Below are 27,478 nucleotides of genomic sequence, written 5' to 3' on the forward strand. Positions count from 1 at the left end.
TTTAATCTGAATTTATTGCGTGCGCCCCGAGGCTCGGGTGCGTAAATACGGTACCCATCCGGGGATGAAGGCTTCAATTAGTGCAGGCGTCAGCAAGAGACTGGTCGTCACGTGTTGTCACTCTCGCCTGCACAGCCGGCTCCAGACCCGGCAGACAGGGAGGACACGGTGTTACAGGATAGCAGCTCCTCGCGTAGTCAAGCTCAGGGAGATGGAAGAGTCGCTCTCGCTGCACTCGGACCGGGCGGAAGACGTGGCCAGTGACTCCAGCTACAGGCACTTCCGCATTAAGCACTTCCACCTGGACTTGGAGGTGGATTTTGAGCAGAGGCAGTTGCGGGGAACCGAGACGCTGCAAGTGAGATGCCTACGGGATTCCCAGAGCGAGTTGCGCCTGGACGTCCACCCGTCCCTGAGGCTGCAGGAGGTGTCCTTCCTCGGGGTCGGCGGCACGGAGTGGACGGCGGCGCAGTTCGAGACGCGAGGATTCACCAGCTACGGCACCACGCTGGTGCTGAGATTTCCCAACCCGTGGAAAAGCAAGGATGAGTTTCAGGTCGCGATCAAGTACTGCGCGACCGATGGACCAGGGGTAAGGATACATCAGTTTTACAAACCAGGGGGAGAGTAAAGGATGCCTTTAGCGGACAAATGAGAGAGAGCGAGAATTAATATGAAGGATTTTGGCTGGACTCCCAAATTAGTGCTTGTGGTTCAAGTTTAAACGGTGTTGTTGCAAGTTTGAGTAAAGTGATCTCATTAGTCCCAGACCACTCCGTATTAGTGGGTTTGTGACAGCAGTCTGATGTGTGGGAGAGATCACAGTTTCTATTACTGTAAAGCAACAGATTTAGTCCAGGTTCTCGTACGGAGTTTTATCATTAACGAGAACGATAGATTTACACAATTTAGTAGAATTTGTGTGTGTCAGCGTTCACTCAGGTGTTCAGATCGATATCAATCCACAAGTCCTGCTGTCTTGAAGTGTCCGGGGGTCGCTCTCTAGTTGTAATGCTCTTTAACTGAATTTGTTGGCTGTTTTTAGTTTTCTTTAGTACGAAAAGCCTAGTTTCAGTTTCATTTTTTGCCAAATAAAAAGACCTTGTGATTTCTGGAAACGTAAATCCTGCCTGCGGTTTGCGACGTCTGTACAGTATATAGAAGTTCAGTCCTGAATATGTGACTTCCAAACTTATAAAATAAGTTCTGCTGACATATGGGTTAAAAATACTTTTTTTCCCACCAAAATAACTTTATTTCACTCACCGTTGTCTAACTCTCTGGTTGGACCTGTTTGGGAATCTGAGCTGCAAGTTTGGTAACATTGTTTTAATTGATCGCTGGTGACTCGATCAGGTGTATCACTGTGGCACAATCGCTAAATTGTTTTGTGAATGAGAGAGTTGATTGGCTACAGGAAATGAGGTGATTTAATCTGTTAAATTCTGTTTCTTAAGACTTAAGAAACACAGAAAGGAACCAGTGTCCCCCACTTATCATGACAGCAATCTTTTCCAGTCATTGGTGTGTCGGAGTAATGTCTTAGGCGGACTCCCCACTGCTCTTTACTGACCAAGGTGTGGTGTAGACCACTCTGGCGGAGACCAGGGAGCGTGGTGCTGATCTGCAGAAGGGAGGTCTGACTGAGATGCTCTTGACACGTGTGTCTAGTTGCAGTGATTGACGACACTATGTTGATCCGATCTTGGGATCTCACTTGCTACCGTTCCTATGAATGTATCCTACTTACTAGGCTTGAGCCCCAGTGAACATCTGTGGGATGAGGTTGGATAACGCAACGCATATGAGACTGAGACCAATGAACAGGCACATGCAAAAACCAACTGTGAAAGTGTAAGTTTGAATCCCACAAGACAGCATCTCCAACTTGGTGCAAAGCATGTATCTCAGACTCCCTGCTGATGACAAGTGTCGGTCTGCACAGTGAATTGGCATTGTCATGTCTGTCCAGTCATTCCCAGTGCCGGATTTTGGTGTTCGTAGGCCCCAGGCACTTTCCCTTTGAAATGTGGGAAAATAAGGGTAAACGCTAATTGAATTGCGTCGATTGACATGCTGCGCTTTAAACTATTCAAATGATTGATGGAGCGACTCCTAGTTTCTAGAACAGCCGCTAGATCGTGTATGATTATTGATTTGGAGCACCTCGAGTCGATCGCAAGCGTGTTGTTTCAGCTCGTTTTTCGTTAGTCACTAGTGTTTCCCTCCTTCGTAGGCCCTAAACATTTCACAGGGGCTTGGCACTGTGCTGGCCCTGATAATACCTGCTTCAAGAAAGCTTCTCGTTTTCCTGGTAAAGGTATATTTCTTTTCAACTTCACACGCCCATTTCTGTATGTTGACACAAGTTCACAGCTCTGGTTTCTCGGTGCTCAACCGGAGCCCGTTCCCAGGCTTCCACAGGCCGCTGGGGAGGAGCCCCCTCTCTGCTGCGGTGCAGGTTACGGTCTCCGCACGGCCCCGTCTCTCAAGGCTCTGCCTGTCTGCCTCTCTCCCCCCTCCGCCGCTGCAGGTTTGCTGGCTGGAGCCCGAGCAGACGGCGGGGAGGACGAAGCCCTTCGTCTTCACGCAAGGCCAGGCCGTGCTCAACCGGTCCTTCTTCCCCTGCTGCGACACGCCGGCAGTAAAGAGCACGTACTCCGCCTCCATCAAGGTGAGGCAGCGGCGATGCCCTCCAGCCGCACCCCCCCAGCAGGGCTTGGGGGCCCCAGCCTCGTCTTCACTGTCCCATCAGGAGAACACAAAACGGGAAAGACTGCGGACGAGGAGGACATCCAGCCCTCCTGCCCCTTTTGCTTATAGATCTGAGGATCTCGCCCAGTCATTTATAACTTCAACACCACATGGCTGGGTAGCTTGTTCCCCACTCCCACCACCCTTTGTGTACAGAATTGCCTCCTGTCCTGACTGGAGGACCTCATCCAACTGTTTCTGAAAAGAAACTGGAGTACTGATTAAAACTGCATGGTTGCGTAGCTTGTTGCACACTCCTACCACCCTTGGTGTAAAGATGTACCTCCTATGGTCCACTTTAAATGCACTTGATGCATCAAATGATTATTACATTGTTGGGCTTTTTTTTCCTTATGAAAACCTTTAACAAATGAGAGATTGAAAAGCACTAAGAAACCTGCTGTGCTGCTGGAAGATCCCTTTCAGTTCTCCAGCAGCAAGCGCTGCTCGTGTTGCCTCAGATCTGTGTAGCCGGGCAGGGTGTCAGACCCTGGGGACGGCCTCTCTCCTTGCATCTGACCCCTGTGGCCTTGTGTCCCTGCTGCACACAGGTCCCAGAGGGGTTCACTGCAGTGATGAGCGCCACCACCTGGCAGCACCGCAAGGCCGACAACGTCTTCCTGTTCACCATGGAGCAGCCCATCCCATCCTACCTGGTGGCTTTGGCTGTGGGGGAGCTGGTGTCAGCCCAGGTGGGCCCCAGGTGAGCCCAACTGGGGGACAGGCAACCTGCAGCAGCTACCCCATGGGTAGTCAGTAACTAATCTTTACCAGGATCTCCTCCAGAAGTTCCCAGAAGCCTCACAGACATGGCTCGGTAGCTTGTTCCACTCCCCCACAGCCCTTTGTGTAAAGAGGCAACTCACTGATTCTGTAGCAGTCCCCTGGATTGTCTTTGCCAGGGCCTTGGAGGTGTTTGAATGCTTGAATGAGGCCGCTGTAGCGAGCCACATCCTGTAGCGTAGACGCATGGGTACAGGTGGCAGCAGGAACAGCTCTGAATTTCTGCTGCAGGGCTCTAGCACTGTACCTTTACAGTCGCACCCCAGCGTGGTCCACGGCGCCCCCTACAGTGGTGCTGAACAGCGGGATTTTCCTTCCTGGGCCAGTTTTAAACTTCTCTGACCATCTGGCTGGTGTGTTTTGATGCATAAAAATCCAGTGGAGGTAACTGTTATCTCAGTTCTGGGAACTAAGAGCTGTGGAAGAAGGAAGACCTAAAGTCCTATAGTACCTTCTTTAGGACCAGCTCTGCTGTAACTCCTCTGTACTGATGAGATGAGCAGTTTAAGTTCTGTTTTTCATTTCCCTTTGTTCATGCTGTCACTTCCATGACCAGATCCTCCATGACAGTGAAGATCTCTACGTAATGTGGGTTTGGGTTATACAGCGGTAATGCTCACCTTTTCCATTGGCTTCAACAGTAATATCTACAGATTGAGGTTCTTCCAGCAGAGCTGTTCTTGTGGTTGAAGACCATATTTGTAATCCTGTGCTGTAAATCTCATGCTCGTTGTTAAATGATTGATCTCAGCCTCTAGAGTTTCTTCATGAGAAACTTTCAAATGCCATGAGACCTCAGCATACCATGGAAAATTACAAAATAAGCACAGCACAGAATCAAAATCCAATGTGATTTAACCTCAAGAAGCACCTCGGTATCCTCTAGATTGTGATCCCCTGCAGCTGACCTCCAGAATACAGATAATGATTTGCAATAAAATCAGGCCTGAGGCATGTGGGCTTGAAACTATTTTCTAATTGTTTGCACCTCATTCAGATTACCTTTGAAAACTTGCAAGGGCCTGTTCCTCGTCAGGCTGCGTTTGAGGGGCTCCTGTCTGCCGCCAGGAGAGAATCAACCTGGATTCTTCCGAGAACACTTTGAGCTCGGCCTCTTCACAGCGGCGAGTGCCAGCTCGCTTGATCCTTGAGCCTCCTTATCAGTGCCAAAGCCCTTGCACAAGGAAACTGCTGTGTACGTTAGTCATCAATCTTCGTTCTTCACATCCTCTTGAATGTGAGCAGCCTGTTTGAAGTCCGATTTAAAAACAAACCACCTTAGTGGAGACTTCAGAGTGTCAGTCATTTCTTTTTTTTCAGCAAACATTGGCCTGTTCTGTTTGATCATCACAGGCTCGGCCTTTTTTCCCCCATTTACAAAGTACGTTTTAACAACCTGATCTCAAAGTACTACACAAAATCATGTCAAGTGTAGAGAACAAAGTTGTAAGATTTTTTCTTTTTTTAAATGCAACAGAAGGTGTTTTTTTGCTTATTGGTCCCAAATAAGATCAGTGCTGAGATGTAATGTAACATGAATATCTTCTTGCATTCACCAGGTATCTCAATTTGTACACAGATCCCTGACCCACCACTTAAATACACTAACTGGCCAAAAAATTAGCACCACCCACGGGTTAAAATGTTGTAACCTCTGCAGAAACAAAGACAGGTTTGACTCGGCTTGCGTCCCACAAGGTTTTAAAATGGGTGCAGTCCGCTCACGTGCCCGTTATCCAGCAGGATCATCTCCGTGTGGGGTTGCAGTGAGGGTACTGGTGTTGAAGGTTGGAACGGCACTTTCCAGGAGATTTGGCCAGGGGTGCTGATGGGACCACACATCACCCGTCAGGAGAAAACTCTGTTCATGTGAAGGACCTTGACATGCAGACTCTTCTTCTCCAGTCGTAAATGCTGAGGTTATGTCAGATTGCCGAACCCTGTCCAGTCCAGCCGAAGAGTGGAGTCACTCAACTGAAGCGTTAATAGGATTGTAGTCTCCATCTGGTGTGCTTTGTGGAGAAAGGCCAGCCTGTGTGTTAATATTGACCTCGCCGTGCACCAGGTGAGGTCGAGATAAGATGACCGATATTGGAAGGGTCCAGTAATTCGTAGTGGAGCTGCTTGTCCTGCCGGCTGTCCACTGTACCTCTGTCCCTCCCTGCAGGACGCGGGTGTGGACCGAGCCCTGCCTGCTGCCGGCGGCCCAGCAGGAGTTCGACGGTGTGATCGAGGAGTTCCTGGCTGTGGGGGAGAAGCTGTTCGGGCCCTACATGTGGGGCAGGTGAGTAGCCCCGCTACTGTGGGGGGGGGTGTCAAACATACCTCCAGGCCTGAGGGACTGCGGGGTCCCCTGTCAGGATTTGACCTCTGTTTGCAATTTTCGGAGTCAATTATCCGGTTAAATGTGTCCTGTCTTTTCTAGGTCTGAATCTAAAAGTTCATTTAAAAATTAAAGGAGTCTGGCACTCAAGGACGGTAGTTGGTCAGTCCAGGTTGTATTTCTGGAGGCGTGTGTTTGCAGCTGTGTTTAACTTATCTATATTAAGACACGTGAATATAATTTGTTTTCAAAACTGCTGCTTCAGAGCCATTTACATCAGGATCCCGGTGCTCCAGGCGCAGAAATGAATTAAGGGTGATGAAGTCATTGCATCAGCCAGCTTCCTCCAGACCACCGTTTTAAAAAACCCGACAGGGCACAACACTGCCAGGGCTCTTCCTGTGACCTGCTGGGCAGTAACGGGCTCGCACGGCCTGACGGAGAGAGACAGGCCTCTTCGCTCAGAAAGTGGTCAATTCCCTGAGGCCATTCTGCCCAGCTAGAGCGCTTTCAGATGCATTCTGTTCCAGGCCTATATGTAGTTAATGACTAACAGGATCAGTAAACCATTGGATTGTATAGAAATAAAATGTTATCGTTATTAATGACTGCCAGAGCCTGGTAAAAAAAAAAGATTACAAGTACAGTAGTTCCTTGCTATAGGAGCAACTGCTGTACATTTTTTTTATAAATCCAGAATTAATGGGAATTGAATTTCTGTTTATAACAGGTTTCTTGCTCCAAGCAATTTTTAAGGAACATATTAAGATTGAATAACGAAGGATTACTGTATGGGGTTAATTACACCAGTGCTGGCTTATCCTGGTCCTGGAGGGACAGTGAATCTGCAGATTTCCATTCTGTCTCGACTGTTACAATTCCAGTCACCTTGTTATTGGCTTAACTGGACCAGTTTAACAGCAGCTCCCCGCTCTTCGAGAGCTGCTGCTTTAAAGAGACCTTGAAGATCTGCAGAGATGCAAACCCTCCAGGATCAGAACTGGGCCAGAACTAGACTTCCCTGGATCGGACCGGCTGCGTAACGGGGCAGCTCAGCTGGGGTTAGACCCAGAGATCCCTGTTCCAGGCCTTAACTAAATTAGAGATGAGCTAGAGCTTCTGGAGGCAGGATTGCAGGAGGTACCACCTTAACATTAACGTCTTTGAAAGGGGCTGGTAATACTCAAACCGTTTAGAGAGAGGGTTTGCTGTTCACCCCCAAAACACAAAAATCAGGACAGTGTCACGGCCGCAGCCTGGCAGTTCTGTTTGTGGTGCGTGAGAAGTGTAGTTGAACTTCTGCACGCCTGAAGGAGGCACAAAGGATGGTGATGTGGAGCACAAACCTGCGCGCTATTGCCTCTCAGGTACGACGTGCTGTTCATGCCCCCCTCCTTCCCCTTCGGCGGCATGGAAAACCCCTGCCTGACCTTCGTCACGCCCTGCCTGCTGGCCGGGGACCGCTCGCTGGCCGGCGTCATCGTGCACGAGATCTGCCACAGCTGGTTCGGCAACCTCGTCACCAACGCCAACTGGGGCGACTTCTGGCTCAACGAGGGCTTCACCATGTACGCCCAGCGCCGCGTCTGCAAGGAGATCTTCGGTACGCCAGGACGTGATGGCCTGCTGTCCCGGCCGCGCGACCCGCCGTGCTCTTCTATTGAAAAGCTCTCAAGAGCCCAAACTCGAGTAGCGGGACCTTCTTGCCTTTGTTTCTCCATAACTAGCAGCCATATCACCCTGCAGGTCACAAATGGCAGCCCATTGAAGCTCAGCAGGTGTGAGCCTGGTCTGTACCTGGATGAGAGACCTCCTGGGAAAAACTAAGGTGGCTGCTGGAAGTTGGGGAACCAGCAGGGGGCGCTCACCCTGCGGTCTGTGTGGGACCTAATGCCCCAGTATAGTGACGGGGACACTATACTGTAAAAGGGCGCCGTCCTTCAGATGAGACATAAAACTGAGGTTCTGACTCTCTGTGGTCTTTACAAATCCCAGGGTGTTTCTCAAAAAGAGTAGGGGTGTGATTTCCCATTGGCCCTTACCAATCATGTTCTCCTAATAATCCCCATCTCTGAACTGGCTTCATCACTGTGTTCTCCTCCCCACTGATATACTGATGTGTGGTGAGGGTACTGGTCACTATGCCTGCTGTTGCATCATCCAGGTGGGGCTGCACACTGGTGGTGGAGGGGAGTCGCCATTACCTGAAAAGCGCTTATAGTGGAGTGTCCAGAAAAGTTCTATATACATGATTGGTGAGTGCCAGAGGGGAAAAATCTAGTATATACTAAGTTAAATTATAAATCTGGAAAATATGGTCTTTTTTTCATCCTTCAAGCTCCAAAAGCGGTATCCTGTGAACGGGTCACCTTTGCTGAATGTCATTTGAGATGCCCGCTTGTGCCACCTGACTCTCCTCCCTTCCCCAGGGGAGGCCTACACCTGCCTGGAGGCGGCCACTGGCAGGGCCCTGCTGCGCCAGCACATGGACAACACCGGACAGCAGCACCCGCTCAACAAGCTGAGGGTCAAGATCGAGCCAGGTCAGCTCGGCCCGCTCCTGTGCGCCGTCGGAAAGCCGGGGCGATCGGTTTGAAAGGCGGCTGTTCGTTTTCGGCTGTGGGATGGGGCGTGATGTTCGCTTAAGCCGACCTGATAAAGCTCGCCCTCGGTGCCCTGCAGGTCCAGGCGACTACAAGCATGGGATCACCATTGAGAGCAGGCCATTAGTTTTAATCCTTTTATCTTTGTTTATTTAAACCAAGAGCAGAAGTGACCCCGTATTACAGGCAAAATTAAATGACCTCTTCTAATACGACCTCTTATTTGTAACTGAATCAAAGGTTACACGCGTAACTTGAGAATTAACATTACCAGATGTGCCATTACTTAAGATTAAATTTACACATGTTTCTTAGATAATTAGGAAACTCAAACGTCGCATATAAGGAATATTATAGTGTAAGAAACTGAGGGTTTTATACAATTTACAAATTTTACATGTTAAATATTATTCAGAGCAAATAAACTGTTACCACCCTGCAAATAAAGAATATTGAGAGGAGACGGTTCGTTTTAACTCTTTCATGATCTTTATTTAAACTAAGAGCCTGACCTGCTCACTGCTTCTCCGTCCGCTCGACAGTAGCAAAACAAAGAGCTGGACGGTTCGGCATTACCACACCCTGAACCAATCCTCATCTGTCTGCCCCCACCACAGGCGTGGACCCCGATGAGACCTACAACGAGACCCCCTATGAGAAGGGCTTCTGCTTCGTCTCCTACCTGGCCCACCTGACCGGGGACCAAAGCCGATTCGATTCTTTCCTCAGGGTCGGTGTCATCACTCCCCTTGTGTGGGAATCGTCCTGTTGGGGGAGGGAGGATGTAGACCTTCACAGACTCTTTAATAAGGAGAGGTGCCAGAGCTTGACTGTCAGCAGGCTGTGCAGAAGCCACACAGTCAGACGCACGGCTGTGAATCTCCACACCCTTAAGGAACAGGATTTGGCAGAAACGATTCCAGATGCTGATCGCAGACTAGTACTCGCTCCTCTGTCCTGTCACCCCTCAGTGCACTTGGTAATATAATCCAGGAACCCACCCCCCCCCCAGCCAGCCTGGGTCATGCTGGTCTCCAGTTTCACTCCCGATTCCTGTCGCTCAGAGTGGAAGAGCACTGTTGTCAGCATGAGATCCAGCTCATCTGGCTTTTTTTAATACATGTACTTTATGAAAATCTGTAATGGGGGTGTTAGTGGGATTCCCTGCTCTCTTTAATGCACCATCATCTGAAGAGCTGGGAGAACTGGATTCAGTCAGCCAGTGTAGGGCACGCTGGGACCAGTGGTTTAGGGAAGGTATATGCAGATCTGGAGTGGCTTCAGTCAAGACCAAAGTGGTGAGCAGCTCCAGTCCTTGAGGGTTAGCAGCTGATGGCCAGATGTCCCCCTGTCCAGGCCTGCCCTTAGGTACCGGTGCTGAGAGCATAGCGCTAGTGTTTTTTTTTCTCCAGGCCTATGTGGACAAGTTCAAGTTCCGCAGTGTGGTGGCCGAGGACACCCTGGAGTTTTACCTGGAGTACTTCCCGGACCTGAAGGAGAAGGACGTCCACCGGATCGAAGGTAGGGTTCTCCTTTGAGGGAGCAGGGTGCTCGATAACAGAACCGGCCTGCCCTCTCCTCTCTGGCCGTTACAGGATTCCAATCCAGCCAGCCTGTCAAAAGTGCCCCTTCGCTCCCATTTTCCATGTTTTTGGAGGCAGTGCATTTCTTTGGGTTGAGCAGTTTTATTTTTTGAGGTTTCTGTCGCTTGTGGTGACAGGAAACAGTCCTGCTCCTGATGGGCGACATTTTTCCAGCTTTGCTCGTCGAACAGTCAGCCACTAGGAGTGGAGCCGGGCCTGCAGCTTGGCGCTCGTGTTGCCCAGGCCAACTGGATGCTGCGCTCGGTTGCGACCCGAGATGTGAGATTCGCAGCCATCACGATCGTCCTTCACTCCCATCACAACTGTCTATACACTGTGGAAAGACAGTAGAGGAAACAAGACAGTCTGTGCGGGTCCTAATGCCCCAGTATAGTGACGGGGACACTGTACTGTAGAAAGGCGCCATCCTTCTGCTGAGATGTAAAACTGAGGTCCTGAGTCTCTGTGGTCATTAAAAATTCCAGGGTGTTTCTTGAAAAGAGTAGGTGTGTTACCCCCAATGTCCTGGCCAAATTTCCCATTGGTCTTTACCAGTCATGGCCTCCTAATAATCCCCATCTCTGGACTGGTGTCATCACTCTGTTCTCCTCCCCACTGATAGCAGGTGTGTGGTGAGGGTACTGGTCACGATGGCTGCTGTCGCATCATCCAGGTGGGGCTGCACACTGGTGGTGGTGGTGGAGGCGAGTCCCCATTACCTGTAAAGTGCTTTGAGTGAAGTGTCCAGAAAAGTGTTATGTCCGTGTAAGGAATTATTATTTATTACTGTTAAGAGGTGGTGATGTGTCCTGTCTTCTCCTCCGGCTGTGCTGCAGGGCTGGAGTTTGACCGCTGGCTGAAAGTGCCCGGCTGGCCACCCTACCTTCCCGACCTGTCGGCCGGTCAGAGCCTGATGAAGCCAGCGAAGAGTCTGGCAGCACTGTGGGCAGAGGAACAGCTGGATGTGGTAGCCATCGCTGCCATTGACCCGGTGCCCTGGAGGACCTACCAGACTGTCTACTTCCTGGATAAGGTCCTGGAGAAATCTCCACTGCCCACTGGTGAGGAACTGCACTTGTCATGCTCTTTCCACCAGCACAGATTCACCTTGTCATCCACTGAAACTGGAATGGGGAGTCCTTGAGGAGGGACACATTCTCATCTCAAGTCTGGTCTTTCTCCGTTAAAGGCACTGGTGTGATATTACCGTTCACCACTAGATGGCAGACTTGGTGTTAAAATTATTTTGCACAACTAGAGATTTTTCCATTCACAAGGAAGGATGTCTCGCAACATACAGCACTAAAGAGAAGGCTAGTCAGCGTTTCACATACTTTTTCAAGAATTAACAATAGCTAAAGTTGTTTATTATTGTTAAATATTCAGACTCATTAGAAGGAGACATAGTATTGGTGCTTCGTTTGAAACTATTATTAACTTGTTTGTTCAGAAATTCTGCATAGTATTGTATTGTTATCATTCATCTTTTCAAAGTGGCATTAATGGGCCTAGTGAGTGTCTGACAGGAAATTGAGACTGCAGATTGGAGACTGTGGAGTCCTCTTCAGACTTGTTCCTCTACAGATGTATGTCTTGGCACCGTGCCTCTGAGGCCAGATATTTCCCGCTTAATCTTCAGTAATTCCAAGAAAACTGACAATGTTTTTGCAGTGAATGAAAGTGATCTGAAAGTGAGTGATGTTGTAATCACTTGAGTAAATAAACTGGTGAGTGATTGCCAGTTTTGTGTTTCACATGGTATCTGAAGTGTCCTGTGAAGTCTAGTCCCATGGAGCTGACTAGTGCCAAGAGTTGGAGGTGTCCAGTTTAGACAAGGGGCAACAGTGTGGCTGTACAAATGGGATGTGGGATATGTGTTCATCTTACTGGCCCTGTGAGGGATTCTGGGAGCTGTAGTGTCCGGGACTTTTGCCTTGGTAGGTAGGTATAGATGTCAGAACAGTTGTTATTTGCAACTGCCAGATGATTGTCTCTTTCTTCTCTCCCCCCTTTCCTCTTGGATGCTCATGATCCAGTTCTCCATGTGTCTTCTGGGAGTTTGCAACTCCTGGAGGACGTCGGATACTGACCTCTCTGGCTTTCTTACTCTGTCTGTGGTCAGGTCAACTCGAGAGGTTTGCCCAGCAGTATCCGCACATCATGGGGTCCCACAATGCCGAGCTGCGCCTGCGCTGGGCCCAGATTGTCCTGAAGAACCAGTACAAGCCCGGCTTCCAGCATGTCAGGGCTTTCCTCAGCTGCCAGGTCAGGGGTCACGGCGACGCACATTGATACTGAATCACATCACAAACCGTGCAGGAGTCTCAGCTCCTGCAGTGATGCAGTTGCTCCTTCCGGGCCAAAGGAAGAGGCTGGTTTGAGTGGTCTGACTGATCAGGTTTAATAAGTACAGGGAATACCTGATCCAGTGGCACAACAGCAGGGCCCCACTGGGGGGCATACACTGCCAGTCTGAAGGAGCTGAACATTACAAGAACACTACAAGGGGACCTCATTCAAGTATTCAAAGTCCTCCAACACAGTGACAAAATCAGCCCAGTAGCCTTCTTTAGAATCAAAAGTGAAAAACAAATTGGGGGGCAGAGGTGGAAACTGTGACAGTGTGCTTAAAAGTGAGAACAGCAGGCACTTCCTGCAGAGCAAAGGGTTGTGGAAGTGTTAACAAGCTGCCCACCAAAGCCATTGAAGCCGATACTTCGTCTTCTTTCAAGAACCAGTAAGAATAGTAACTACCTAATGTAAAACACAAAATGCAGAGTAGGTTGAGGAGGCTCTGTATGTCCTGAAAGACGGCGCGTGAATGCAGTTGTAGAAAAGGAGCATGTTTTCCCCACCCTCTGGCTTAACGTTGCTGGAGCTGAAGGTGGTTCCAGCTCTTAGTCCTGCAGCTCTCTGGACACTCACAGGTACTGTCTTATTTCGTTGCTGTGAATTCTCCGGCTGTCTTGCAGGGAAAGCAGAAGTACACGCTGCCCTTGTATCGAGCCATGTGGAGCGGCTCGGAGAAGACCAGGGCCCTGGCCAAGGAGATCTTCTCTGCCACCTCCGAGCAGCTGCACTGCATAGTCCGCAGCTACATCCAGAAAATACTGGACAACCCAGCTCCTGTGTAAGGAGACCGTGTGGCGTTTAGCATGCCAGTGAGTGCTCTGTGCTTGCAATCATATCAAGGTTTTTAATTTTTTTTTAATCAAGATCAATGATCCTACTTTTTCTGGAAATTTTGAGATAATTGAATGAATACATGGAAATGCAGAGGACACTGGGAAACCTGTTAAAAAAGTTTACTGTTGAAAAGAGACGATGTGGCAGTCTTGTTTTGAAAATTACTAGTTTTATTAGGTATCATGAAGAGTTGATGCCCTGTGTTTGGAGTGAAATATTTTAAGCATTTTAAAAGGAAACAAGTGAAAGAAATTAAGCAAAGCTACTCCAGCACAGATAGCCAAGTGAGAGCTTAGGGCAGTCTTAACATTACTTGTATTTATCTCAATTTTCTTCCAAGGTGAAGACACTGACAATGTTAATGAAAAAGATTCACATCTGTACTTACTCCTGTCTCTCGATTTGTAGATCTGACACTTTAATAAAAGATGTAACCAAGCATTCCCCTTATCGTGCAGTAAGTGCATTTTAAAAAACAGGATCCCTGAATTAAAAATTGAGCAACAAGCTGGAGTGAAGATTACAAAACAAAAACTGAGTACCACAGCAGAAAGGAACATTTATTTAAGAAGTTTTTACACGAAAGATTGACAATATTATTTCCCATCATAAACAACATTTGTACATTGTAGTCAGGTCCGTAGACAAGCATTGCAGCGTCTGTCTGCTGTACCAGGAACACTAAAGACTGCAGCGATGTTGTATCTAGCACGTGCTTACTTTGTACAAATCGAGAATAACTGAATGGCTGAAGAGTACTGACTGTGCATGTGAAGTGTGCACATAACTCAGAACAGTCACTACACAGATACACACAGACAAACTGATTAAAGCCCAGTGGAGCTGTAGCAATAGTCACATTATTTGTACCACTTATTTGGTCAAGTTAAGTGCTACAAGTTTCAGTTTTTATTTTAAATTATTTTAAAATCAGATTGCAAGGACAACCATAACCCATGCCAACTGATCTACTGCAGCAGCTTCAGTTTCACTAATGGTGTGGGAATAGAGCATATCCATGTCTGCAACTTTAAAGCTCAACAGTATTAAATAAACTACCCCAGCTAAGCACAGGGGTTGTAAAACAAAAGAATTAGCATGGAAATAAACTGTAATATGACAGTAGTCAGGTGTTTTCAGGCCCCTGTCCATCTTATGTCCCCAGCACCACAATTAAGTAGGGTGACTTCTTAGGTCACTTCTCCTAAAATGGCCAGCATACCTATGAGAGCTGTCAAACCTTTGTCATTGATACCTATAGACAGCCTGCCCTGAGAGAGGAAGACTAAGATCAACTGACTTCTGGGCCTCAGTGTTCAAAACCCCAAGTGTTTTCAAACATCTTCAATGCTGTCTCTTGTTTGACAGTAATGAACTAAACAAAAAACTCCATTACTTAAAACAGAACACCAGTCAGCATCATGAATTAAACAATCTTTTCCAGTCTAAAGTGCTGCTTCCAGAAAAACTTATTGCAATCTGCAGGATGTAACTGAGGCTCAGGAAAAAGGCAAACTCCAGAGGTTTTTTGAAGGTTTTTTGAAGAGATGCAGCTATTGAGTATTTCTATGTTGCAGAACTATGGTTGGAGGATGCCAAAATCTATCATACAGCCCTGGTACTGTCATGGTTCAGGTCCTATAGACACTCAGGCTGCCAAATACACAGGAGCACCTCTTGCCATAGGGCAGGACTCTGTCTCATATTAATCAAGGCAAGGAGACATAAGTTAGAGTACATTACATATATATACTATTTATAGATTATATAAATATAAAATTTTCTCCCTAAATCATTCCCCTAGTTTTCCAATTGACCCACAGGACATTCCTTTAGCAATGTTTTTGACTGGATTTTAAAACAGCACAACAGTTCATTCACATCTGTTTTTTTGTTTTAATTAAAAAACAAATGCCCTCCTAAAAATCAAGACCAGTAGGAAGTGGGGTTTCTTTATGATCAACACGCCTATACTGGTCCTGGTGACCTGGCACTCAAAAAGGGCTCTGGCACTAAGAACAGAGATGAAGGTTGAGCGTTACATTCCAGGTAAGGCTTTGTGATCTGCTCAGAAAGGCAACTTTATTCACCTCTAGCTCCTCTCCACAATACAGGTTTTGATCCTATCAGGACAAGAAACAACAGGCTTTAACTGAGGCAAGCAACATGCACCAAGCAGTTGTGGGCAGCTTTTATATACAGTTATAATACAGATTCAAACTGGATCGCAGCATAAGCTGTGAAAGAATCACAACACCTTACTTGTTCCTGGCTTGTGCCTTTAGTGCCCCACTCAGGTCTTTCCAGCTTGAGACTTACTCTATAAGATGTTTTCAAGAACATTCACTTAATCCTCATTCGCAAGCAAACCAGGTCTCACACCTTCGATCTGCTCTTGGAGGCAATGAAAAGCCAAATCCTTATCCATCTGAGCTACTGATCCTTACCTAGTAGAGGAACCTCTCTGCTCTCCTGCTTCTGGGAAGACCATAGAAAATGAGCCACTGGGGCTTGTGAAGCTTCTTTCTCATTATTTACTTTTGCAGAGCAGCAGTTATCAAGTAGGCCTGAGAGATCAGAAGCATCCCAACTGGGGTCTCACACATACACATACAACAATATAATAATCAGTTACGGTTTAGATCAGCAGTCTCTTAGTTGTGGTCAATGTGTTCTGCTGAGTGAGAAGCAGAAGGGTTTTTCTGCAGGGGAAGAATCACTTCCATCAGCCTTAGAAATCAGGATGGAGATGGACTAAATGTGCAAGACCAGTACTGAGAAGGGCAGGTGCTGTTGATGGTTCAGACAAAAAAAAAAATCAGATAAAAATACAAAACTAATAAAGAATACATTTTCCTCTCTCCCAGGCCACAATGATGTGTCGAATATCAAAAATCTCTGTGTGCATGGTTTCCTGGTCTCTTCTCTATAGGTACTCCAGCATCCCAATGAGAGTTCATGAGGAAAGTAAAAGGCTTGGCAGGGACAGGGCCCAAGGCGTTCTTACTGGTACTGCCGATAGTCTCCAAAGGAGGGCGAGGGCATGGAGGAACCCTCTTCAGGAAACTGGGGACCTGCAGGGATAGCAGCAAACGTGCAGAAGATCAGAACACAGACATGTCTGTCCCAAATACGTTCCTTCACAGAGAAGGCTGCAACCTGCTGGTTTTCATTTCCTAAACCAATATTCTTAACTATTCTTCTTTGCATACTCCCCTTATTCTGAATCACTGCATGAGCTAACCGCTTCACAGAGCCTTACAACCGTAGGAATGATGCGCCTTCTTCCGACAGCTCTCCAGGATAACAGGTGACCTGGGGTCACAAGTCCCAGGGGTCCCCACAAACCAAGGCCACCCTGGATTACCCAAACCCACCCATCTCCAGCTGAAGTGACTCAGACTGAAACCAGCAACATCTAGACTGGGAAGCTCAACATGCGTTTCAACTTAAGAGCCCTTGGTTTTAGTTCCAGATGAAGTCTGAATGACAAATATTTGGTCCGGTGGTGGATGAGAATATGGTTGCCAGGTTACCACTTCACTTGCCAGGAACAGACCACTTCACTATCCCAATAAAACCTGCAGGAGAGCTGCTCTTAGAATGTGCACAAGACCCCTCTGCCAGCTAAAACAGATAAACAGATCAGGACAAGACACGATCAGAAGCACAGAGTGAGCACACAGGCCTTTCAACAGCAGGGACCTTTAAATGGACTTTGTATGTGCTCAGTCTTTGTTACATCAGTATATCCATCTTCTATCCTCTCCTTCAGAAAGGCTGTTATTTAATTGCTGTCTGCTTCTGCCCCACTACATCTCCTACAGGATTCTAACCCCCTCTGTTTTTTGTGCTAATAATTGTTACGGTTTTTGCTGTTTAAAATGTTTTTTTCCAGCAAAGAGCTTTGAGAAGATGCTTTTAAAGCCACGATGTTAAAATAAAGTTTATGATAACTAGTTGAAGTACAATACATTAAAGTCTGGAAAACACTCAGTTTAATTATGTAAATCACTAATCCAAAAGAATTAAAATGGCTAAGATGCTTACACCTTCCTTAGGAACTCAGCAAAGTTCTAGAAAAACAGACAACATACTGAAAAGATTTTCTAGACAAAACTGTATTAGTCCGTCTTGGTATAAATGTAGCGTCTAAGCAGTAGTTCCCAAAATGCATCCTAGTAGTGCATGTCTGTCTTATAGAGCTGTCTTAGCAATATATTCTGTTCACTCCCTTATTAGCCAATTGCATTTCACTATGTCAAACACGTCCAACAGCTGCTCACCTCTTAAAAACGCAATTAGTTCACTTATTTCTCCAAGTAACAATGAGAACATCATGCAGAGCAATAATGTTCACCATTTAGAATCATGTTACAGCAGACTGTCTTCATTCAGATCACTTCAGTGACAACCTTTTACAATGAATACAGAACAGCAAAGTGGGCAGATACCTGAAGACAGGCACAAATACAAGCCATCAACAAAAACTACCAACTGTGGACATCGCAGAACCATAAACAGACTCAAGGCAAGCCTCACCCTCCACGTGCAAATAGAAATAATAAAACAAAAAGAAATGGGCACAAAAACCCCAAATACAACTAAAAACACACTGGAATAGCCTTTTGTTGGACGAGTGCCACTGCTTTTTTTGTGCTAATAATTGTTACCGTTTTTGTTGTTTAAAATGTTTTTTCCAGTAAAGAGCTTTAAGAAGATGCTTTTAAAGCCACAATATAAAAATAAAGTTTATGATAACTAGTAGAAGTACAAAACATTTAAGGCTGGAAAACACTCATCTTAATTATGTAAATCACTAATCCAAAATAATTAAAATGGCTAAAATGCTTACACCTTCCTTAGGAACTCAGCAAAGTTCTCATCCGTCCTTCAGATGAGATGTTAAACCGAGGTCCTGACTCTCTGTGGTCATTTAAAATCCCAGGGCGTTTCTTGAAAAGAGTAGGGGTGTAACCCTGGCGTCCTGGCCAAATTTCCCATGGCCTCCTAATAATCCCTATCTATGAATTGGCTTCATTACTCTGCTCTCCTCCCCACTGATAGCTGATGTCTAGTGAGCGTTCTGGCGCACTGTGGCTGCCGTCGCATCATCCAGGTGGGGCTGCGCACTGGTGGTGGTGGAGGGGAGTCCCCATTACCTGTAAAGCGCTTTGAGTGGAGTGTCCAGAGAAGCGCTATATAAGTGTAAGCAATTATTATTATTATTATCCATCACCACAAAGCACACTGGTGAAGCACTTGCGAACAACAGCTTAAAGCCACCTCTTTAACACAAACACCTGGAAACGAGGACAGCAGCAGAGATAATCCACAGGAGTTTACCCTATGGGCACTATCGCACATTTCAGCAAGAACAAGAATGTAGAAAAACATGACGCTGTAGACAAGACTGATAACACAAAGGTTCTCGAAGCTTCACACTCAGCAGTTAAAGAGTGGAAAGGAAAGGTGCCATTATCAAACACCACTTGATATCAATAATGACTTGGCCTTGATATCCGGAGTTCATTAGTAAAGGGACTCCTCAACAACGTTCATTTTTCACTCTACAACTGGGTGAGCACAGTGGCTCATCTTTCAGGTGCTTGATGGCCAGCGATCGTGGAATTACCCACATGGGCCAGCTGCACAGAAATTCACACCCATGGCTCAAAATCCATGAATGGGAGGCACTGCGGAGAACAGGAGCTCTGAAGGCCACTTGGGTGCACTGTACCTTTCACAGGAAACACAGCCCATGCTGCTACAACTTGCTGGAAGTGTCAACTTAAAGAAAGACAATGTTGGAAAAAGAATCAATTTGATCAAAGCATGTCTTCTACACCAACAAGTCAATCTGCTGCTCTACACAGAGGTTTGCTGGCTCTCCCTGGGAGAGCGTTTGACCGAGTTTTATGTACTACCCTATGAAGTCAATCGTATTTCTCACAGATTAGCCCTTTCTTCTCTCGGTTTCTTCTCTGCACCGCCTAAACGAGTTTAAGCCTTTAAGGGCTGAGTGCAACAACTCTCAAAGTGCAGGACATAACTGAAGCCACGACTGAAAGGATGGACATCTGGGCTGGTGGGGTGGAGAAATACAGCACAGAGGTGTTTCCTAGCCTGCACGAATTCCTGGCAAATAAAAAGCTATAATTTCAGGGGTGACACTGGGCAACACCGTCACAAACCTGACAACAGTAAAATGAAAATTTTCCTAAATAGCTTTGCTTAAATTGGTTGATCGTTTTATCCAGTTTAGATATACAGCTAGGTATTTTAACTGAGAAATTTGGGTGAGGTATAAAAGTATAACAGCAGCAGTGTCTCACCTAGGATTTGAACCCATAACCTTCCAATTACAAATCAAGAATGCCAACCACTGCACCACTCTTTCTTTTTTTGCAACACCTTTCTCAACTTTTCCTCCAACGTCCAGATTATCTATTAACAAACGAGCAAGAGAGTCCCATAGAACAGAACCCTCAGGACTGAATTCCAGCAAAAGCACAGGTCAGAGATTCAGATGTCTGACAGGGCACTTAAGGTTTTAATGCACTGCGCCTTGAGATGCCTGAAAGTGGATTTCTGGCTTTCACCAGGACGAACCCATTCCCTCTGGTGCCCAATTCTATTATTGTATATTTAGAATTATACACACTTATGTTCCATGAAACTGGGTCATCCACCACACTAAAAGCAACATATATTCAATGCAATATTAAATACAATTGCAAAATTATTTACAGATTGTGTGGGAATTCAATGGCTTAAGATACAAAAAAAAGTGTCCACAAAGCGGGATGCAGTAAGTTGGGGGGTCTGTAAAGGCCCGGCAGACAAAATGTTTTGGAATCACCGGTTTAGACTTTTAAACTTGCTATAGATGGTCTTTAACAAATTATTTTAAATACTTTCACTCACTCAAACACTAGAGCATCAGTTATTAACTCCTCACGCACAGCAGAACACTTGGGGCGGAGCGGTGTCTCTGTGGCTAAGGATCTGCGCCTGTGACTGGAAGGCTGCCAGTTCAAACCCCGCAGCCGGCAGAGGAATCCTACTCTGTTGGGCCCCTGAGCAAGGCCCTTAACCCCAGCTGCTCCAGGGGCGCCATACAATGGCTGACCCTGTGCTCTGACCCCAAGCTTCTCTCCCTGTCTGTGTGTCTGTGTCTCCATGGAGAAAAGCTGGGGTATGCGAAAAGACGAATTCCTAATGCAAGAAATTGTATAGGGCTAATAAAGAAACATATACACATTACATTACTTGTTAAAAAAGACCCATTTTGAATGAGCAGTCTACTCTGCTCTGGTCCACAAATACATCACAGTCGTACGTCCCAGCCGCCGTTCCTTTACTTTCTTTCTGGCTTCCCTTTCCCCATCTGTAAAATTCACGAAAAGGCACGTTACTGCATCGCTGTCATTCCTGTGCAGACCTCTAGCCTGCCTGCAGACACTCACCTGTGGGGAACTGCGAGGAAGCAAACCTCGTTAAGAGGATCCCGGCGCCCTCGATCAACGCCAGCAGAATGCCACCCATGGCCGCAGAGCCCACCATAGCCACGGGGCCGTCTGAGAACACAAACACAGGGACCTTAGTATCTCTGGAGGCAGGCAGGAGCCTGAACCAGTGCCTCAGAGCTCAGCGGTGTGAATCTCTCTCGTCGTGCCCGGGGGAGAACACGTGAGGATAGGCAAAAATCCCTAAACCCAGATGTGCAACGCAGCAGGCACCCCCAAGAAGACTCACAGCTGTCAGCTCTTCAGAAGGTGCTTTGACTTGGGTAGGGAATACTTCAGTAAAACAGATATGGCTTGCTTTTCATAAACGTGGGGCATACAAATATTTCTGCACTATTTCTCTTGTCCAGGAGAAAAAAAAATCAATTCAATGCATTCACAAACCGCTATCGTTTGGGGGGGAGTGAATGCTTTCTGAAGGGAGGAAAATGGGCAAGGATCAGTAGGAAGCCGGCACCCGTTACCCCACCCACGCCCATCGCTGAGGGGACAGCAGCTCTCGGGGGCGAAAGGAAAAAGGGGGGTACTCACTGCGCGCCGCCAGGATGGCCCCCGTCATGGCCCCGCTGGTGATGGAGTTCCAGGGGTCCTCCTTGCCCCGCATTTTCACCATGCTGCAGTCAATCATGGAGAACAGGCCCCCCCACACAGCGAAACTCCCTGTCCGACACAAGCACAGGCTACTGCAACACGCCTCAGCATGACACTCTGGTGACTTTCCTAAATGTCATCTGAAAACGTACCCCATTTCTTTCCATCTCAATTTATCTTGTCATGTATTATTTGAAACGTGGATTTATGACGTACTGTCACTTTTGATTGTTAACTGCCTTCTTTAATTGCAAGGGAAACGCATTGCTATTCCACCACATTACTTGTTGCGATTTTAATCTCTCCGCATTTAATTGTCAAGCACCTTGCCCTACAAGTTCGCATAAAAGTGGCTATATAAATAATATATTTGTCTCGGTCACAAAGGCTCGCTCGGTACAGCAGGCGAACAGTAGCGCACCGTGCATGTGGACCTGCGAACACTCACAATTTTATCTGACTCCCCCCCTCCCCCACCCGTCTCCCACCCGCTCACCTCCCAGCTGGGGGGCTCTTGTCTTGATGGCCGTCACGCTGCCTCGCAACCTGTGACTCATTCCCTGGAGAAACACACAACAAGCCCAAGCAGGTCAGCCAAGCACAGCTACCGAAAGCGTCAAACACCTGTTTCAGCTGACGACACTGCAGTTACGTTGAAAAGGTCAAAAACACGAGTTTCCAACTAGTCTCATATACTGTAGACAGCGAGGGTCTAGAAGCAGGACAACATCATGACATCTGAAGGACCAAGTGTCCATAATAAGCAACTGTAGTGAAAGCAGCAAGCTGACAAACTCAAGACACTGCGGAAACCCCAGCAGCACTAATGTGGAGAGGCACTCATAGCATCGCTGTGAGACTGGCGTAGGCAAACATCATAGGAGGAGTACTCTGGCAGTAGGACTGGGGCTCTGGAAAGACATGCAGAGGCACTTTGGACAGTAAAGCTGACAAGCAAAAAGCAGAATGTTTATTAAAGTGTCTGTATAGTCATCATCTAAAGCACAGACATTGTCTGTCAGAGAATTTGAATTCAGGACGCCAAAGTATTAAAATATAGAGGAAGTGAAAAAATAAACACAGTGAAGAATGACCATGATTGTTAAAGAGAGTGCAACTTGACATCTAAAACCGAAACCCCCAAACTGTCATGTATGTACGTTTCAGTCCTGGGATTAGCTTCTTGCTGCAGCTTTAAAGTAGCAAAGTACAGCCTTATATCTGGAAAGGAAGCTTCAATCATGCCCTCAGCTACTGGAGCTTTACTGCAGCTCAGTGAAAGCACTAGGGTGCAACAAACAAAGCACTAAGAACAGATAGAGCTTCTTACACAGCACTAGAGAGCTAGAGGAAATTATTTAGATGCCGCTAGTAGGCAGAGCCTTTAATAAAGGACAGGAGCCTTCTCGCGTAAATAGACGTTTGCAGTTCTATATAAGAGATCAAGAAAACCGGGAAAGTACAAAGTGAGTCAAGACCTGCCAAATGCAAGTGACTGTTATAAATATCTGTTCAATTGAACACTGTGAAATCCTGCCACGGACAAAACACAACATGGGCATAAAAGGATTTCAGTCTCCTGTACTAAAATTACCAGAAAGAGTTTCCACACATGTGCTGATGTTCACGTCTTGCAAATGGAAGGGCCACATGAGGTCTGGTTCATGATAAGGCAGTGCTGAATGTGCCCCCCACTTCCCCCATTCTCTACAGTCCAGCACAAGGCTGGAAGCTTTCAGTAAGGACAGCAGACAGAGGAAAGGCTAGAAGGAAAGTCACACTCTTAGTTTAAATACACAGGGGGCAACAAAAGCACTGACAGGACAAGCAGAGCCAGGCTAGGTCAATGGTCCAAAAGAGATGGGCAAAGCAGGGAAATATTTTGAGAAAAACATCAGTTCCGGTGATCAATGTGATGTCAATATGGAGTAATTATAGCAATTTAAAAAATGTGAAATTTTAGAAACCTTAAAAACTGAATGAATTACTTTTTTATAGGTAACTACCCCCCAAAACTGCAAAGGACAGCAGAGTTGATGTATAGATTCTCTCTCCTGAGAACCACTTTTTTTTCTGGTTTTCATTCCATCACGATGGTGGAACTGAAGAAACGGAGATCCGCCCGGGTAATTTATTCAGCTTCCTGGTCTTAAGACGGGGCCCTCTCCAGTCCTGGTCTTCATTCTGACTGAGCTCTGCATGGACCTGAAATCAGCCTCATAATTCGCTTTTCGTTATGTCAGCTACAAAAAGCTGAACATTTCAAGTTACTTAAAACTAGTTAAGAGCTGAAGACAAGAGCTTTGAAAAGGACCTGATTATTTGTCCCATTAAATAAGTTCGGCTGGAATGAAAGAAGCAGGCTGGCCAGCAAGACAGGGCTGTGAGACTCCAGGCCCTGCGATAGAGGAGTAGTGTCCCAGTACTTACAGCAGGTGAATTTCTAAAGCCCTTGACTGCCTGGAATATTCCTCCTCCAATGGCTCCCATGGTGAAGGCACCCCCACAGTCATCCACGATCCTCCAGGGGCTGCAGAAATAAAGCCATCAATAACTTTCTAATGACCTGCCGGCACAATCGATTTGACATTTTCCTGCTCCACCGATCATGGAGAGAGAGAGAAGCAGTTCTGCCCCAGGATGTGTCCCACTGGCCCCTCTGCCTCAGCCTGCATTCTGAAGGTACTGAAATACAGAACCAGTGCACAGGAGCTGCAGTCTCCCTTCTGATGTGCACCCTTTAACAGATAAATATATCAAATAAGCAAGAAAAACTTAATACATCTGTCTAAGCCAAGAAAAACATTCTCAAACATACTTATACTCTGTACAAGACTCTGTCTTATACTCGATATATTTATACTCTGCTACTTTTCTCTGCTGTTAAGAACGCAAGCTTCTAAGAGCACTGAGCATAAAGGTGCAGGGAAGTGATGAGAGATTCCACCTGCAATACACCCTCCTTGCCAGCAGAGGCTGTTGATTACAGACCAAAAAAGAGTTACCTAACTCATCCATCAAATATCCAACTGTATTATACAACTCAGGGTTGCACGCACACACACACACCCTCACCTAGGGCCAGTTCTTCCCAGAAACGAATTAACCTACCAGTATGTTTTTAGACTGCAGGAGGAAACCAGAGCATCTGGAGAAAACACAGGGAGAACATACAAACTCCACACAGACAGCAACCCAGGTCCCGAATTGAACCCAGACCCCAGTGCAGTGAGGCAGCAATGCTGATCACTATGGCACCCTGCCGCCCGCTACCTCACCTTTTTCTCTTTAATTCGCGCAGATTAAACTAGTTCAAGTCACGTGGGAAAGTGAAGGAAACAAAACGCTGTGTACAATATCGCTAGACAAGGTTGAACTACCCTTGTGTTCTCATCAAGGCGTCAGATCACACAGCGCAACCGAGCACGCACCCTTGAACCGCACCCTGGCCTCTGGTGGAAGAGTTCAGGTTTCTCAACAGGGCTGCGCAGTCTTGAGTCTGGCGGACAAAGCACTTTAAATGAAGCCCTTTCCTCTCTACTATATTGTTAGAGAGCGGTGGGCCGCTCATACCCAATTCTGGATAGCACCCATCCAGCAGGTCTTACAAGTCATGTATTGTCTAAATACCCCTCCATTTTCTAACCACTCTGCCACTGCAGGGTCACAAGGGAGCTGGAGTATATCCTGGCATGCAATGGGTATACACTGGACAGTCCATCACAGAGCACACACACCAGCATATCTTTGGACTGTGGGAGCCAACCAGGAGCACCTGGAGGAAACCAGTTTAAATTTTCATCACTGAAAGAGAAGGTTTGCTCAATAATGTTTAGAGAGCATTTGAAATGAAAATCTTAACAGCCTGTAGGTCTCACGCACATCACACAGCCCGGCTGACTTCAGTACAGTCAATAACCATGCTGATCGAAACCCACACATTCCACGTCTTTACGCTCTGATGATTTAAGGATGACCCAGAAAACCTGCTTGGATGTCACTCCAGGACCAGGGCTGGTCACTGCTGTAATAACGACAAGCACCAGAGGCTGCAATGCAATCGCACGAGTGTATGCCTGTGACCCACACACCAGGCTCTCATAACGTATCACCGGCATGGGATCAGTATTACACAACACCGGTGCGTGATCAACAGCACTCTGCCACATCAAAGGTACACACAGCTGCAATCAACGACCCCACCATGCCTTCTGAACTCATTTTAAAGCGTCATTCTAGTCGATTCCAACAATGTGCTAAAGACACAGGCTTCCCTCACTGGTTACGTCACCAGGAGGCAGGAAACACAAGGAAAATTGTCTCGTCTTGTAATATGAACTAAGAATTCAGGTCGTAAGAGACTACCGTGGATACAGTCTTACATTCTATTGAGCCCACACAGAATATACACAGGAATCGCGACTTCTGTAAAACAAAAATCGGTTACACAAGGTCACCCGGCTCGGTCTGTGATGCCAAGGACACCGACCGGCTCTGCAGAGAAAAAGTGTGTGACACACCGGCCACTGCAGCGTTAGCGACCCTTCCTCACAGCGCCGAAGAAAAATTCCCATATGTTAGCGGGGTTTTAAGCTCTCGTTGTGTCAAACAAACACCATTTGTAATGTCACACTATACTAAAAATAATGACTTACCATGGTTCACGTGCGTACTCCTCCATCTTCTTCTCGGGGTCTCGCTCGGCGGAAAAAGTAGGGCGGAGTCCTGACGTCACAGGAAGTGTAAGCTCTCAGAAACTGGCGCGACTTAAAGGGCTAGTCCTTCTCTTACTGTGTGTAAATGTAAAGTTAATTTTCGCCATGCGTAACTGGTAGGACTGATAGGAGCATTGCATTGCCCTGGGTTCAATTCCGGACCTGATTTAAGTTGCATGTCTGTGGACTATGGGTGGAAATCAGAGGAAAACCTGTGTGGCTATGGGTGGCTAATCTCCGCAGAGAAGGTGTCCAAGCCGGAACTGAATTGAGTTGTGGCAGCAGGACTAAAGGCCACTGTGCCGACCACTCAGCGCCTAGTAGTGGACAACGTCAACTTAAAGTGTCACTGCTACTATTTTGATTTTCAATTTAAAGTTACAGTCTGTGTAAACAAAATACTTTTTTTTTGTTTTTTTACCTTAAAACTCTGAAAGCATCAATTATTAAGCCGCTTGCCTTTCTGCACCAGTTCCATTTCATTGTAGGATTATTGCAGGACCGTTTCTTAATTATGTTGGTTGTTAATTACTTAATTGATACTGCTGACCGAGACCACAAAACATGTTCAAGACTGGTTCAGGAAAAAAGGATCTGTATTCAAAACAACGTCAGACGTCATTCAGACTACATCGTTCTGAACTGTTACATAGGAAACAAGGCAAGGGTGTCATTTGCTACAGATGATAAGGCACAGGTCCTTCATTGGACCTGAGGGACATTCCTGTACAAGAATGTGTCACCTCTGTACCCTTCATACCCACCCCCAGTCCTCTGCTGCTCTGGTAGCAGGTGAATCCTCCCATCATCAACGAAGAGGGAAAGCTGGGAATGAGAAAGTCCCATTCCAGGTCCTTGATTTCTTTGGAAAGGATTTGTAAGGAAAAGTCTCCTCACTTCCTCCCTCTCGTTCCTTCCTCAAGCCTCCAGCATGGGACTTTATCTGCAAAGGATTGTGGGAGTCTGGATCAAGACCTAAACAGGGGTACCTGACGTGTTTGGGCCAAGTTATCGAAGCTGATGTCCTGGTGTCCTTCAGAGAATGACTGAATGAGGCTCTCAGATCTTTTAGCCATTACTAACTGGACACATTCCATGAGCTGAATGGGCATCGCTGGTTTCTAACCCTTTCTTACAGTGGTTATGTGACTTCATAAATATGTGTGGAATTTGTGTGACTGATTTGTTATTTCACAAAGGCTATCAGGAATATGAATCCCACAGGATTGTGAGAGCCTAAGACAGAAAAACAAACCAAGCCCTGTATCCTGAATTCCTCAGACATGAAAGACTTGAAATGGAATCCTAGATTTACACCATATCTTGGTCATTTGTTCCTCACTCCTACCTCCCTTTGCGTATAGAAGCATTTTTATTCTTTCTCAGTCTTGTGTCTATTTCTCCTTGGTTT

At 46.6% G+C, this 27,478-nt stretch overlaps 2 protein-coding genes across 2 annotated transcripts; one reads left to right on the top strand and one right to left on the bottom strand.

The window, feature by feature from the left end:
• Positions 1 to 63: 63 nt before the first annotated feature.
• Positions 64 to 13,673, top strand: LOC102682358 (arginyl aminopeptidase (aminopeptidase B)). Its single transcript, XM_006628348.3, has 11 exons — positions 64 to 592; positions 2,534 to 2,674; positions 3,306 to 3,457; positions 5,705 to 5,821; positions 7,228 to 7,463; positions 8,290 to 8,403; positions 9,081 to 9,193; positions 9,876 to 9,984; positions 10,883 to 11,107; positions 12,169 to 12,311; positions 13,019 to 13,673. The coding sequence occupies exons 1-11, from the start codon at positions 65 to 67 to the stop codon at positions 13,178 to 13,180; spliced, it is 2,040 nt and encodes a 679-aa protein (XP_006628411.3). The 5' UTR covers position 64; the 3' UTR covers positions 13,181 to 13,673.
• Positions 13,674 to 13,771: 98 nt separating this feature from the next.
• timm17a (translocase of inner mitochondrial membrane 17 homolog A (yeast)) lies at positions 13,772 to 26,117 on the bottom strand. Its single transcript, XM_006628286.3, has 6 exons — positions 26,008 to 26,117; positions 23,783 to 23,882; positions 21,849 to 21,912; positions 21,293 to 21,421; positions 20,702 to 20,812; positions 13,772 to 16,306 (listed from the first exon to the last, which is right to left on the bottom strand). The coding sequence occupies exons 1-6, from the start codon at positions 26,031 to 26,033 to the stop codon at positions 16,236 to 16,238; spliced, it is 501 nt and encodes a 166-aa protein (XP_006628349.1). The 5' UTR covers positions 26,034 to 26,117; the 3' UTR covers positions 13,772 to 16,235.
• Between the last annotated feature and the right edge of the window lie 1,361 nt (positions 26,118 to 27,478).

The sequence above is a fragment of the Lepisosteus oculatus genome, chromosome 5 (genome assembly GCF_040954835.1).
Source record: "Lepisosteus oculatus isolate fLepOcu1 chromosome 5, fLepOcu1.hap2, whole genome shotgun sequence".
Classification (NCBI taxonomy): Eukaryota; Metazoa; Chordata; class Actinopteri; order Semionotiformes; family Lepisosteidae; genus Lepisosteus; species Lepisosteus oculatus.